General features: G+C 39.1%; 1 protein-coding gene across 2 annotated transcripts in view; it reads right to left on the bottom strand.

Annotated features, from left to right (window-relative positions):
* LOC117530117 (ceramide transfer protein-like) overlaps window positions 1-11,737 on the bottom strand; it is a 53,620-nt gene extending 41,883 nt beyond the window's left edge. For both annotated transcript variants that reach the window (XM_034193067.1, XM_034193068.1), the window contains exons 1-2: window positions 11,178-11,737; window positions 1,488-1,622 (exon numbers count right to left, since the gene is read on the bottom strand). In XM_034193067.1, the coding sequence (XP_034048958.1) occupies window positions 1,488-1,622; window positions 11,178-11,282 (240 nt within the window). In that variant the 5' untranslated portion in view covers window positions 11,283-11,737. The remainder of the gene's footprint in view (window positions 1-1,487; window positions 1,623-11,177) is intronic.
* Between the last annotated feature and the right edge of the window lie 2,427 nt (window positions 11,738-14,164).

Consider the following 14,164-nt stretch of genomic DNA (forward strand, 5'->3'; position numbering starts at 1 on the left):
AAGTACTCACACTCCTGCACTTCAGTGTTTACTTGACGAGAGGGGGAGGTGGTGTTACCACCGTCCGTGTTGCTGGGTGCAGCGCACCCACCTCTGACTGTTTTTGTTCCTCGCCAGCAGTACCAGATCCGACAAGCGGAGGCAGTGGTCACCTGGGAGTTCGGGACTTGGCGGCTCCAGTATTCCCGGGGTTCGGTGGCGGTGGAAATCGAGTGGTTCCGGTTCGACTTGGACAGACGTCTCCTACCTTCGAGCCTGCCCACACGACACCATTGGAATTCGGCTTGTTCCCGAAATTGTAATCTGTTGTGTTTGTTGTGCGAGTTTCACAACAGTAAAGCTTTGTTATTTGACTTACTCCATTGTCCGTTCATTTGCGCCCCCTGTTGTGGGTCCGTGTTCCTACACTTTCACAACATTTACCATACAGTACAAACCTGTTTGTATTTAATTCATAACTATTGTAAATGATTTCCAAGACATGTTCTATGACTTTGAAATGTTCATGTATTCATCACTGAAATTGTAAAAACAAACAAACAAAAAAAACATGGCTGTAAAAGTGATGTTTTGTATTAAGTTTGTCCAGTTACTTACAGCCTCTGAAAATGTGAGACTGTTTCTATAAATGGCCATAATTCCTAAATGGTTCATGAAAATTCAGTAAGGTATGTCTTCTAGAATATATTCCATTTCTAAGGCAGAACTCTACTAGTGTATACTAAGGTATATCTAAATATCTAAACAAGCAAGAGTAGAATAGAATAAAGTAGAGCCACTGAGGTGCCTGGTTTTGAGAACCAGGGATGGTAGGTTGAAAAGCTTTTTTTATCCCATGGGAACTCTCCCTACACACCCAAATGGCTCAACAAAATGGACACATCATAATAATATATCATAAGACATATAATAAGAAAATAGAATTCATGTATATAAGTGATATTTGTAGAATAAGGGTAATAAACAACATATACAAGAAATATGATTATTATATAATATTATAGGAGTAAGCTTCTAAAACCTAATTAATACAGGAGAAGATTGTAGTATACGTATACTTAGTTTGTAGACTAGTAGTAAAATTAAATTATAGCTAGTAGGCTAAGCTTTAAATATGGTTATATTATTATAGAAACAGAAGTTATGATGTAATATATTAGGTATCTGTCTAAAGTAGAACCTGTTAGCTTACTATAGGAAGACAAAATACATAATCTATATGCAATAAAATGGAAACCTAAAACTTGTGTCATAATTTTTCATGTCATTTTTTTGTTAAACCCTTTGAATTAAAGATGAAAGTCTACACTTCAATCTAATCTTGATTGAGTCATTCAAACTCCATAGTGGTGGTGTACAGAGGAAAAATTACAACTGTGTCACTGTCCAAATACTTATGTACCAAACTGTATCTAGCATCAAGCTTAGCCTTTGTAGTCAGACACAAACATTCAGAGTCTGTCAGAAGAAATGTCAATAATACTTACAGAAATAACAGCTTTAGTAAGACAGAGGGAACCCCGGCAGCCGTACTCCGTCTCATCCTGAGACTTGTAGTAGCTCAGCGTGTTATTTTTCAGCACCACCCAACGGTCTTGCCAGCCATGGATGTAATTTGTCCACTGGAAGAACAACACTTTAATCAGAACCTTTGCATATTGTAAGTGGAGCAGCAATGATTATTAATCAACTATTCTGATAAAAAAAAAACCCTCCGTAAAGCTAGGACATCTTACTACTCATCACTAATTGAAGAAAATAAGAATAACCCCAGGTTTCTTTTCAGCACTGTAGCCAGGCTGACAAAGAGTCAGAGCTCTATTAAGCCGAGTATTCCTTTAACTTTAACTAGTAATGACTTCATGACTTTCTTTGCTAATAAAATTTTAACTATTAGAGAAAAAATTACTCATAACCATCCCAAAGACATATCGTTATCTTTGGCTGCTTTCAGTAACGCTGGTATTTGGTTAGAATCTTCTCTCCGATTGTTCTGTCTGAGTTATTTTCATTAGTTACTTTCTCCAAACCATCAACATGTCTATTAGACCCCATTCCTACCAGGCTGCTCAAGGAAGCCCTACCATTAATTAATGCTTCAATCTTAAATATGATCAATCTATCTTTATTAGTTGGCTATGTACCACAGGCTTTTAAGGTGGCAGTAATTAAACCATTACTTAAAAAGCCATCACTTGACCCAGCTATCTTAGCTAATTATAGGCCAATCTCCAACCTTCCTTTTCTCTCAAAAATTCTTGAAAGGGTAGTTGTAAAACAGCTAACTGATCATCTGCAGACGAATGGTCTATTTGAAAAGTTTCAGTCAGGTTTTAGAATTCATCATAGTACAGAAACAGCATTAGTGAAGGTTACAAATGATCTTCTTATGGCCTCAGACAGTGGACTCATCTCTGTGCTTGTCCTGTTAGACCTCAATGCTGCTTTTGATACTGTTGACCATAAAATTTTATTACAGAGATTAGAGCATGCCATAGGTATTAAAGGCACTGCGCTGCGGTGGTTTGAATCATATTTATCTAATAGATTACAATTTGTTCATGTAAATGGGGAGTCTTCTTCACAGACTAAGGTTAATTATGGAGTTCCACAAGGTTCTGTGCTAGGACCAGTTTTATTCACTTTATACATGCTTCCCTTAGGCAGTATTATTAGAAAGCATTGCTTAAATTTTCATTGTTACACAGATGATACCCAGCTTTATCTATCCATGAAGCCAGAGGACACACACCAATTAGTTAAACTGCAGGAATGTCTTACAGACATAAAGACATGGATGACCTCTAATTTCCTGCTTTTAAATTCAGATAAAACTGAAGTTATTGTACTTGGCCCCACAAATCTTAGAAACATGTTGTCTAACAAGATCCTTACTCTGGATGGCATTACCCTGACCTCCAGTAATACTGTGAGAAATCTTGGAGTCATTTTTGATCAGGATATGTCCTTCAATGCGCATATTAAGCAAATATGTAGGACTGCTTTTTTGCATTTGCACAATATCTCTAAAATTAGAAAGGTCTTGTCTCAGAGTGATGCTGAAAAACTAATTTATGCATTTATTTCCTCTAGGCTGGACTATTGTAATTCATTATTATCAGGTTGTCCTAAAAGTTCCCTGAAAAGCCTTCAGTTAATTCAAAATGCTGCAGCTAGAGTACTGACGGGGACTAGAAGGAGAGAGCATATTTCACCCATATTGGCCTCTCTTCATTGGCTTCCTGTTAATTCTAGAATAGAATTTAAAATTCTTCTTCTTACTTATAAGGTTTTGAATAATCAGGTCCCATCTTATCTTAGGGACCTCATAGTACCATATCACGCCAAAAGAGCACTTCGCTCTCAGACTGCAGGCTTACTTGTAGTTCCTAGGGTTTGTAAGAGTAGAATGGGAGGCAGAGCCTTCAGCTTTCAGGCTCCTCTCCTCTGGAACCAGCTCCCAATTTGGATCAGGGAGACAGACACCCTCTCTACTTTTAAGATTAGGCTTAAAACTTTCCTTTTTCTAAAGCTTATAGTTAGGGCTGGATCAGGTGACCCCGAACCATCCCTTAGTTATGCTGCTATAGACTTAGACTGCTGGGGGGTTCCCATGATGCACTGAGTGTTTCTTTCTCTTTTTGCTCTGTATGCACCACTCTGCTTTTAATCATTAGTGATTGATCTCTGCTCTCTTCCACAGCATGTCTTTTTCCTGATTCTCTCCCCTCAGCCCCAACCAGTCCCAGCAGAAGACTGCCCCTCCCCTGAGCCTGGTTCTGCTGGAGGTTTCTTCCTGTTAAAAGGGAGTTTGTTTTTTTTTCTTCCCACTGTCACCAAGTGCTTGCTCACAGGGTGTTGTTTTGACCGTTGGGGTTTTTCTGTAATTATTGTATGGCTTTTGCCTTACAATATAAAGCGCTTTGGTGCAACTGTTTGTTGTGATTTGGCGCTATATAAATAAAATTGATTTGATTATCGATTAATCATTTCATGTCTTTTTAATATTCAAACTATGATTTCAGCTTCTTAAATATGAATACTTAATGGTGTATTTTACTAGTTTCTTTACGCCTCTCAGGCAGTAAACGGATTATCTTTGGGCTGTGGACAAAACAAAATATTTGAAGGTGTTATCTTGAGCTCTGGAAGGCAGGGGTGGTGGCCAAGTGGTTAATGCGCTTGGTTTCAGTTCAGAAGGTTCCGGGTTCAAATCCCACCCCTGCCACATTTCTCCATGTAATGTGGAGTTGCGTCAGGAAGGGCATCCGGCGTAAAACCTGTGCAAAATCAACATGCAGATCCACCTTGGATTTGCTGTGGCGACCCCGAGTGCAAACAAGGGAGCAGCCGAAGAGACTTTACTTTTTTTTTTTTTTTTATCTTGAGCTCTGGAAAACACTGATCAACATTTATCACATTTTTTTTACATTTTATGGACATATCTAATCAATTCATTGGTCGATTCTTTTCCTTGATCTAGTGGTTAAAGCGTTGGGCTTGAGATCAGAGGATCCTCGATTCAAATCCCAGCCTGACCGGAAAATCATGAAGGACCCTTGGGCAACGTCCTTAATCCCCTAGTTGCTCCTGGTGTGTAGTGAGTGCCTTGTATGGCAGCACCTTCACATCGGGGTAAATGTGAGGCATTAGTGTGTAAAGTGCTTTGAGCATCTGATGCAGATGGAAAAGCGTGATATAAATGCACTCCATTTACCATTTATTTGATTAATTGATTATGAAAATATTTCTTAGTTGCACCCCTAATTGCAAAACAACATAAAAAGAAACCCCAGTACAATGTAATGTAATAAAAAAAAAATCATCTTACAAAGATCGGGTTTGTTTTCACTGCTATATTAAATGTGTGGCGTCTGTCGTGGTCAAATCTGTGGCAGATCCTGAGGTTGAACTTTATTGTGTTTTATTAAACTGTGCTAGAACACATGAAAATGCATTGACCATATTATCATGGAAGGTATTTAATGAGCAGAAACGCATTGCATTTTAATACAAAAACAAAAAGACTAACTAAAGCTTTCACAAAAGGTATGTTTTAGTTCATCAAGGTTCAACTGTATTACAAGGTAGATGCCGGGTACCTATTTTTATAATACAATGAAATGTACAAGATGTATTTACATAATTTAAGGACAGACACATGGGCCAAATCATACACTGAAAGCTGCACATGCATACAGTAAATCCTCACAATACAGAGTGCATAAATGGTTTTGTACAAATTAACATGAGGGTTTCTGGATGACGATCTGTATAATCTCACACTGTGCTTGGCTACTGGGTCAGTATCCAATCAGTCTAAAGGCAACCAACGTACAGAGACCTTAATTCTGCATTAGCTTGCCAACAACAGATTAACTAATTACAACTGAAAAAATTTGCCCCAAATAAAGTCACGCTCAAATAAACAGAAGCATATGGCAAAATAGGGTGGCAGGATTTTTTTGGTCGTAGGCTAAACAATCTTTTTACAGGATATCAGAACAGAGCAGGCGGCATTCTGCACACTTCAACAGCCATACACCAACTCAATATATCTAACTTGTAACAGGCTGCATCCTTACAGATGCTTTCCTGCATGACCCATTTCCATTGCTGTCAAAGCAATAACAGTACAACCACTGGCAACATGCCTATAACACCAACACGGTTTACTGTATCCACACTACTATCAGAGCAGACAGGATATAGTAACAGGCAGGTCTTTCAAAACATTGAAAGTGGAATTTACTGTTTAGCAGAGAAGTATATAGGAGTACATTTAAGCCTGGTTCCTGGCAGACTACTTTTCACGATCCATGGTCACATGATTCGGAGCGGTGTAAAGAGGCCAACCTCAAGGGCTGCTCAGAGTATGCATGCTAAGAAATAAATAAAAGCCAAATAAAAGCACATGTGATATAGCATATTTGAAAATGTCTAGCGGTGGCGGTCACACCAGTGTCATAGTCATCACCAGTATAATCATGTTTGCACAATACCATCAATGTTGTGATGAATCAATTTATTTTTAACACCTAAAAGCCCCAAATATCAATAATTATTTTTGGCAAAGCTAAGCTCAGCACTGCACTGCTTAGGCTATGATTAGCGGTGGAGACATTGGTGGTCTGTGTGGCCATTATTTCTTTTAGAATGGCAGTGTTTGCATCATGCAGCTAAAGAAACGCAGCAGAACTTTCAATTGCAACTGAAAGTGCTAAAGAAACAAAATTGACAAAGACAGTAAAGGACACAGCTAGTAAGTATAGAGGACCAGTGATCCTGTTAGGAAGAATCCAGGATGAAATCTGGGAAAATTTCATACAAAGGTTTTGCTGAATGTCTGCTGGACAGGTAAGAAAACACACGGGTCTACTGCACCGGTCGTCAAACCCTAACGCCAGTTACAACTACAATGTTTTTACCTGGTTTGTTCTCAAATGAGTCAGTGTGGACACTAATGTTTTATAATAGCATAAATAGATGTATTTTTCCTAGTTGCAAGTGAGAAATTTTAAGTACACAGATTTCATCAAGTGCAGCATGAATTTTCAAACCTGTGCACTTCAACCTTCACATCATGTGCAAGACCTCACAGAGTAAACTCACTGTATTTGCCATGGAATTCCCAGCAAAACACATTACCAGCAATACAAATAGCTGTAATTTTGCAACACAACACAGAAGCAAATAAGGAGCGGAACGATACAGCACGTACTGTGACAATTCTATCATTTTTTGAATAGAATATCATGATAATATGAAAAGTCGGCGACTACAAAATAATGATCTCTTGCAGAAGAATTACAAATGATTTGTAAAATATACAAACAGAAAACACAACATCAAGGATGGCAATTTATACTTCATATTATTATTTTTTTTTTTTGTTTTAACATTTTTTCAATTTTAAATTTATATAGCACCAAATCACAACAGAGTTGCCTCAAGGCGCTTCACACAAGTAAGGTCTAACCTTACTAACCCCCAGAGCTACAGTGGTAAGGAAAAACTCCCTCTGAGGAAGAAACCTCAAGCAGACCAGACTCAAAAGGGTGACCCTCTGCTTGGGCCATGCTACAGTCATAATTAACAGAACAATTCACAAAAAAAAAAATATACAGAAAATGCTGTTGGTGTGCAGGACAGGAGGGTCTCCAGCACAAATACCACTCCCATCTCTGGATGGAGCTGCACCTCAAACAGAGAAAAAACAGAATAAAGCATCAGAAAGACAAGAAATACAGTATAATTTCTCAGCATTAAACAACAAGAAAAACAGGAAATACTAAGGTGATCGCGGGCCACTAGCCCTAAGCTTCACTAAAAGACCCAGAATGTAGATAAAGTTGAATCCGCGGCACACTCCATTTACTAATAAAATGAATTAAAAGAGTAAAAAGCGCAGAACTATACTATGCCAGTATGCTAGCCATACAAAAGGGAAAATAAGTGTCTCTTAAGTCTGGACTTGAAAGTCTCCACAGAATCTGACTGTTTTATTGATGCAGGGAGATCATTCCACAGAACAGGGGCATGATAAGAGAAAGCTCTGTGACCGGCAGACTTCTTATTCACCCTTCACCCTAAACATTCACCACAGATTACTTTTAACATAATTAGTTTGACTAGTGGCGCAACTGCATATCATGACATGTATCATATCGTGGAGCTAGTGTATCTCTCCACCCCTAGAAGTTAAGGGACTCCATAATAACTAGAATTTTTTAAACACAAAGTGATTTTTCCAAAGTTTGTGAAAAGTTGAAAGGAACCATATCTTTATGTCCGTATGATTAGTCACGGCCTTGTTAAAAAATTACAAAGATGTTTGTTAATCTCTGCATCTGCTGCTCTGTTGGATGTGGAATGAGAAGATAGTTGACGTCCTGTAAGGGCCTCACCACACTCAGATGAAAACAAGGACCACAGTGTGACCATAAAATTTTGATGAACACAGTGGAGACATGCTCAAAATGGAAAAATGTGTCGTTTCCCACTAATTTCTTAGAATGCACATGATCACGCACATTGCTCGTGCAATTCATTCTTACAATGTTCTTGCTACAAACAATCACATTGCACACACGCATCCCACAGTTTCAATGAGACTGTCCTGTCCTTATCAATACTGGGACAGGTGCTGCACATGGATTTGTAGGAAAAGTTATGGGAGAATTTTTTTTTTTTGGTGGGGGTGTGGATGGGGAGCAGTGTTCAGTACCGTGTATAGTGACTGATCAGCTTATTTCATTCACAGAGTAGCCCATGGACAGCTGCTGTGTGAGCTTCTCTGCACATTGGTGCTGCCTCAGTGAAGTACCAATTAATAAGTCAAAGTCCTCTTTAATACACCCACTCACTCATCTTCAACCACTTACTCAAATCAAGGGTCCCAGGGGGCTGGAGCCTACACCAGAAGTCATAGGGCATGAGGTGGGGTACACCCTGGACAGGAGGCCAATCTGTTGCAGGGCCACATATACAACCCCTGGCAAAAATTATGGAATCACCGGCCTCGGAGGATGTTCATTCAGTTGTTTAATTTTGTAGAAAAAAAGCAGATCACAGACATGACACAAAACTAAAGTCATTTCAAATGGCAACTTTCTGGCTTTAAGAAACACTATAAGAAATCAAGAAAAAAAGATTGTGGCAGTCAGTAACGGTTACTTTTTTAGACCAAGCAGAGGAAAAAATTTGGACTCACTCAATTCTGAGGAATAAATTATGGAATCACCCTGTAAATTTCCATCCCCAAAACTAACACCTGCATCAAATCACATCTGCTCGTTGACATTAACCCTATGTCATGAAATTGACCCTATGTGTCTTTTTGCAAGGAATGTTTTCACAGTTTTTGCTCTATGGCAAGATGCATTATCTTGTTGAAAAATGATTTCATCATCCTTAAACATCAGAAAAGTGTCCAAAATATCAACGTAAACTTGTGCATTTATTGATGATGTAATGACAGCCATCTCCCCAGTGCCTTTACATGACATGCAGCCCCATATCATCAATGACTGTGGAAATTTACATGTTGTCTTCAGGCAGTCATCTTTATAAATCTCATTGGAACGGCACCAAACAAAAGTTCCAGCATCATCACCTTGCCCAATGCAGATTCGAGATTCATCACTGAATATGACTTTCATCCAGTCATCCACAGTCCACGACTGCTTTTCTTTAGCCCATTGTAACCTTGTTTTTTTCTGTTTAGGTGTTAATGATGGCTTTCGTTTAGATTTTCTGTATGTAAATCCCATTTCCTTTAGGCGGTTTCTTACAGTTCTGTCACAGACGTTGACTCCAGTTTCCTCCCATTCGTTCCTCATTTGTTTTGTTGTGCATTTTCGATTTTTGAGACATATTGCTTTAAGTTTTCTGTCTTGACGCTTTGATGTCTTCCTTGGTCTACCAGTATGTTTGCCTTTAACAACCTTCCCATGTTGTTTGTATTTGGTCCAGAGTTTAGACACAGCTGACTGTGAACAACCAACATCTTTTGCAACATTGCGTGATGATTTACCCTCTTTTAAGAGTTTGATAATCCTCTCCTTTGTTTCAACTGACATCTCTCGTGTTGGAGCCATGATTCATGTCAGTCCACTTGGTGCAACAGCTCTCCACGGTGTGATCACTCCTTTTTAGATGCAGACTAACAAGCAGATGTGATGTGATGCAGGTGTTAGTTTTGGGGATGGGGATTAGTTTTGGGTGATTCCATAATTTATTCCTCAGAATTGAGTGAATCCATATTTTTTTCTTCTGCTTGGTCTAAAAAAGTAACCGTTACTGACTGCCACAATCTTTTTTTTCTTGATTTCTTATAGTGTTTCTTAAAGTCAGAAAGTTGCCATTTGAAATGACTTTAGTTTTGTGTCATGTCTGTGATCTGCTTTTTTTTCTACAAAATTAAACAAGTGAATGAACATCCTCCGAGGCCGGTGATTCCATAATTTTTGCCAGGGGTTGTAGACAAACAAATACATTCACAACCGCAAGCACACCTAAACACAATTTAAAGTTTCCAATCCACCTAACCTGTATGTCTTCGGATGTGGGAGGAAGCCAGAGCACCCACAGGGAACCCACAGAAACGGGGGGAGGACATGCAAACTCCTCACAGAAAGAACACAGGTGGAAATCGATCCCATGACCTTCTTACTGTGAGGCTACAGCGCTAACCAAAGTCACCATGCTCCCCCTTTTAATATGTCCTTCTGGACAAATTATACTTAATTTACTCATATTTGGAGTCAGTCCAAGTCAGTACATTTAGTTACATTTTACCCTCATTTTGTAATTATCAGTCCCCATATCGTTCCATTTCGTCAATTTCATATTTTAGTATAGCTGCATCCTTACGTGATATTTAGTAGCTCCTGATTCACTCGTGTCACCATAGTGCATATTTCGAAAGGCCGTGGCTATTTGCACGGTGGCCGTGCTATAACTCTCATTTGGCTATTCGCACGGCAAGACTCTGGTGGCAAAACTTGGAACTACTTGTATAAACAAACATACTGCATTCAAGATGTCATAACTCCTTTAATATTTTTCGATTTTGATGATTTTTTTCTTTTTTTTTAATTCGGCCGTGTCCATAACTCTCATTTCAGTATTCGCACAGCAAAAGGCAAAAGGCAGACCCTATTCGAATGGCAGCCGTGTCCATAACTCTCATTTAATGCAGTATGTTTGTTTATACAAGTAGTTCCAAGTTTTATCACCAGAGTCTTGCCGTGCGAATAGCCAAATGACAGTTATGGACACGGCGGCCGTGCGAATAGCCACTTCCATTTCGAAAATGTCTAGAATTCGATCAGGTCCTCCACATCACTTTGCTGTACCTATAGGTTCCTAATAAGTTGTGCAGGTTCTGTCTCGGTTCTCAGTGTGATTAACTCTGGTCAGAGGTCTTACTGTGATCACTCAAAGACCTGTGACTCATGTGGCAGGGGTGGGATTTGAACCCGGAACCTTCTGCACTGAAATCATGCGCTTTAACCACTTGGCCGCCACCACCCCCTCTCCAAAGAGGAGATCAAAACTAATTGTGACCAAAAACATATTCCCCTCTGACATGTTGACACAGCAGTGACACTTAACAATACATGGTAAGCACACAGAGAGGTGGGTTAACCGGTTAATATTAAAACACAACTCACCTTACTCAGCACTCCGCTGTACTCGGTTATACCAACGTGATGTCCAAACTCGGGATCCAAGTCTTCCTCGGAACCTGAGGAGTTCCAGCTTTGGTTGTCTGACATTTCCTGAAGGCTACTTGGCTAACGCGATGCTAGCCGATAGGAAAACAAGTCTTTACCTGACACATACGATGCTCCGGGAGAGTAAAATTTTAAGGTGAGCAGCAGAGTCCGGAGAGCTGCGTGACGCTCACAGCGCCACGCTGTTTACCCACGGAGGCGTGTGCCCGTCAGATTACCGTTAGTTAGCTAAAGCGCTAAGCGCACATTTTGGACGTACGAACAGAGAGCAGGTGAAGATTAGCCGAGCTAGCTGTCACCTCCGCGCTCCCCGCCCCCCTTTTTTCTACCTTGCTTCAGCGCACGTCCAAAATATACAGATTAAAAAATGCAAATAAAAATTCACAGACGAGCTCGCTAGTTTCCACAGCACACTTTAGGCCCTGTGAAGATTTGCTGTCGTTGTTGTTGTTGTTGTTTAGATTGCTGTTGTTGCTCTCAAGCTCACATCCGCGAGCGCGTGTCGGCGCCTCCAACTTGTTGTGTGGCCGCGCGCACAGCGGGAAGGGGCGCTGGCTGCGGCTGACGTCACCAAATCCCCTCCTAATCAGGCTCCGCCTTCCGAGTCGAGTCAGTGCAACAAGTGTTCTGCTCCAGATGGCCAAAGTCTAATTTAATTTAATATGCCCAGAGTCAGATGTTGTCACATATTCTAGTGCAGCAGATAAGAAAATATTTAGAGCAGAATCCTGCTCTAAATATTCTAACATCCTGCAGAATCCTTACCAACATTGGAGCAACTTTAACTTGTACAAACTGACCCCTGTACAAACTGAAACTGACCTTTGTTACCATTTTTGCTGTTTTAATCCCACAACTCCATAGAATTCAGTCACAGATAGTCCAAACCATACCTTTTTGGAATCTTTATGATCAAGCAAATAATGTGGTATAGTTTTCGATATAATTGGAGCATCTTTTAATTTTAACCACTGTGTAATTCAATTGACCCTGACCTAACCATCAATTTTTTTCAAAAGAGGAATGTCTAAGGAGTATTTCTGCCAAATTTGATGCTTTTATCACCATTTGCATGATTGTTTCAGTTATCTGCTGCAGTATTCCCTGCAGCCACAGATGAGCTTGTGAGAAATCCTCAAAGTCATATTAACTGCAGTGTGCTGTTGCTGGTTGCCAGGATTCTAGGATTAGTTATTTATTTAAACTTTCTGCTCACAACTGTAAGTTGTGCTTGTCAGGAGAAATTCCTTCTGTGAATCTTTCATATCTTAAAACTCAAGCACTGTAAGTCTCGAAATCAAAATTTTTATATATTAATACACTGCATGCCAAAAAAAAAATATCATGCATTTATGACATTTATCAGTGCCTTTTTTCCTGAGTTACGGGTTTCAAGTAGGAAATCTACCATATGCCCTGAAATGCTCACATCACCCACTAGATGGTGACAAAAGCTGCTTAAATGTTCTGCAAGATTGACTTTATTTATTTGAGAAAGTAACTTTTGGAAAAAATAAGTATCAAGTTGTGTCCCTTGCCCTTATGGGCAATATACTTGGTCAGTCAATCTGCTCACAAATATTAAAAAACATGCAGTTTTACATGGAATTGCTTTTGTCATAATGTAAAACAGTTTATTCTTTGCACAGATAACAGCATAGAGCTTGCACAGTAAAAATGTAGATGTAGTCCACCCTAGTCATCTTATATAGGCAATAACAGAAAAATGATAAATGCTGTCTAATTTAATTTAATTTGCATAATAATGTAAAAACAAAATACACGGTAACACAAAAAAGCAACAAATGCACTTGTTTCCATTATGGCCCAATATAAATCACAAATAAAATACAACATTTATTTTTTTAACCTTTATTTATCCAAGTTAATCCTATTGAGATCAAGAGACCTGGACAATTTTTAACTTCCACTTCACCTAACCTGCATGTCTTTAGATTAACAATAAAAACAACAGAACATAATAAATAAGAGTATAAATATGGTATTTACACATTATTAAAGCTATATTTATAGTATATTTTTAAATAAAGTCTAAAAATAAACAAATTTATTAGTTAATTGGTTGACCATCAGGGGAAAAAAGATGTTTTACTGAATTTTTTTTGTTGTACCCTGTTATCTTGTGTATGTCAAAATGACGGCAAATTGATTAAAACCTGGGAAAACTTGACACACCACATGAATCAAAACTTTGTTTAGCATAACACATGGATGTGTTTCCCACCACATCTTTATAATTTGCCCAAAAAACTCAGAGAAAGTGCCATGTTTCTGATGGGGACAGATGGAAACGAACTGCTGCTTGTTACACCCTCTCTTCCTGACTTTCTAAATATACCTTGTGGGTATCTCTCCACATCTGTGGGTGTGCAGCACAGGGCAAGCAGAAATCTAGACATACACTGTTGTGACTTATGTCACAGGAGCCAGAAATGAGCTGTGAGCTGTTTCAGGCCTAAATATTGCAAATAGATGTGGGATTTTTTTTTTTTTTTTTTTTTTTGCTGTTGTTGCAGAGCCACAAAATTGTGGGATTTTGGGATGTCTAACATGAAGCCTAAACATGTGTAACTGATGGATTAAAAACAGATTTTCAAAAATGTGACTCCTTTAAACATGAGTGACTTTAAATTCGAAATCTTGATTTTCTTTCAGGCGACAGAATGGTAACAAAGAAGAAGGAAGGAAGGAAGGAAGGAAGGAAGGAAGGAAGGAAGGAAGGAAGGAAGGAAGGAAGGAAGGAAGGAAGGAAGGAAGGAAGGAAGGAAGGAAGGAAGGAAGGAAAGAAGGAAGGAAGGAAGGAAGGAAGGAAGGAAGGATGGACAGACTTCTAGCAAAGGGTGTGACAATGAAGTCATTCTTGTGTTTCACACCATGAAACAGTAGGACAACACATGATTCAC

The sequence above is a fragment of the Thalassophryne amazonica genome, chromosome 17 (assembly GCF_902500255.1).
Source record: "Thalassophryne amazonica chromosome 17, fThaAma1.1, whole genome shotgun sequence".
Classification (NCBI taxonomy): Eukaryota; Metazoa; Chordata; class Actinopteri; order Batrachoidiformes; family Batrachoididae; genus Thalassophryne; species Thalassophryne amazonica.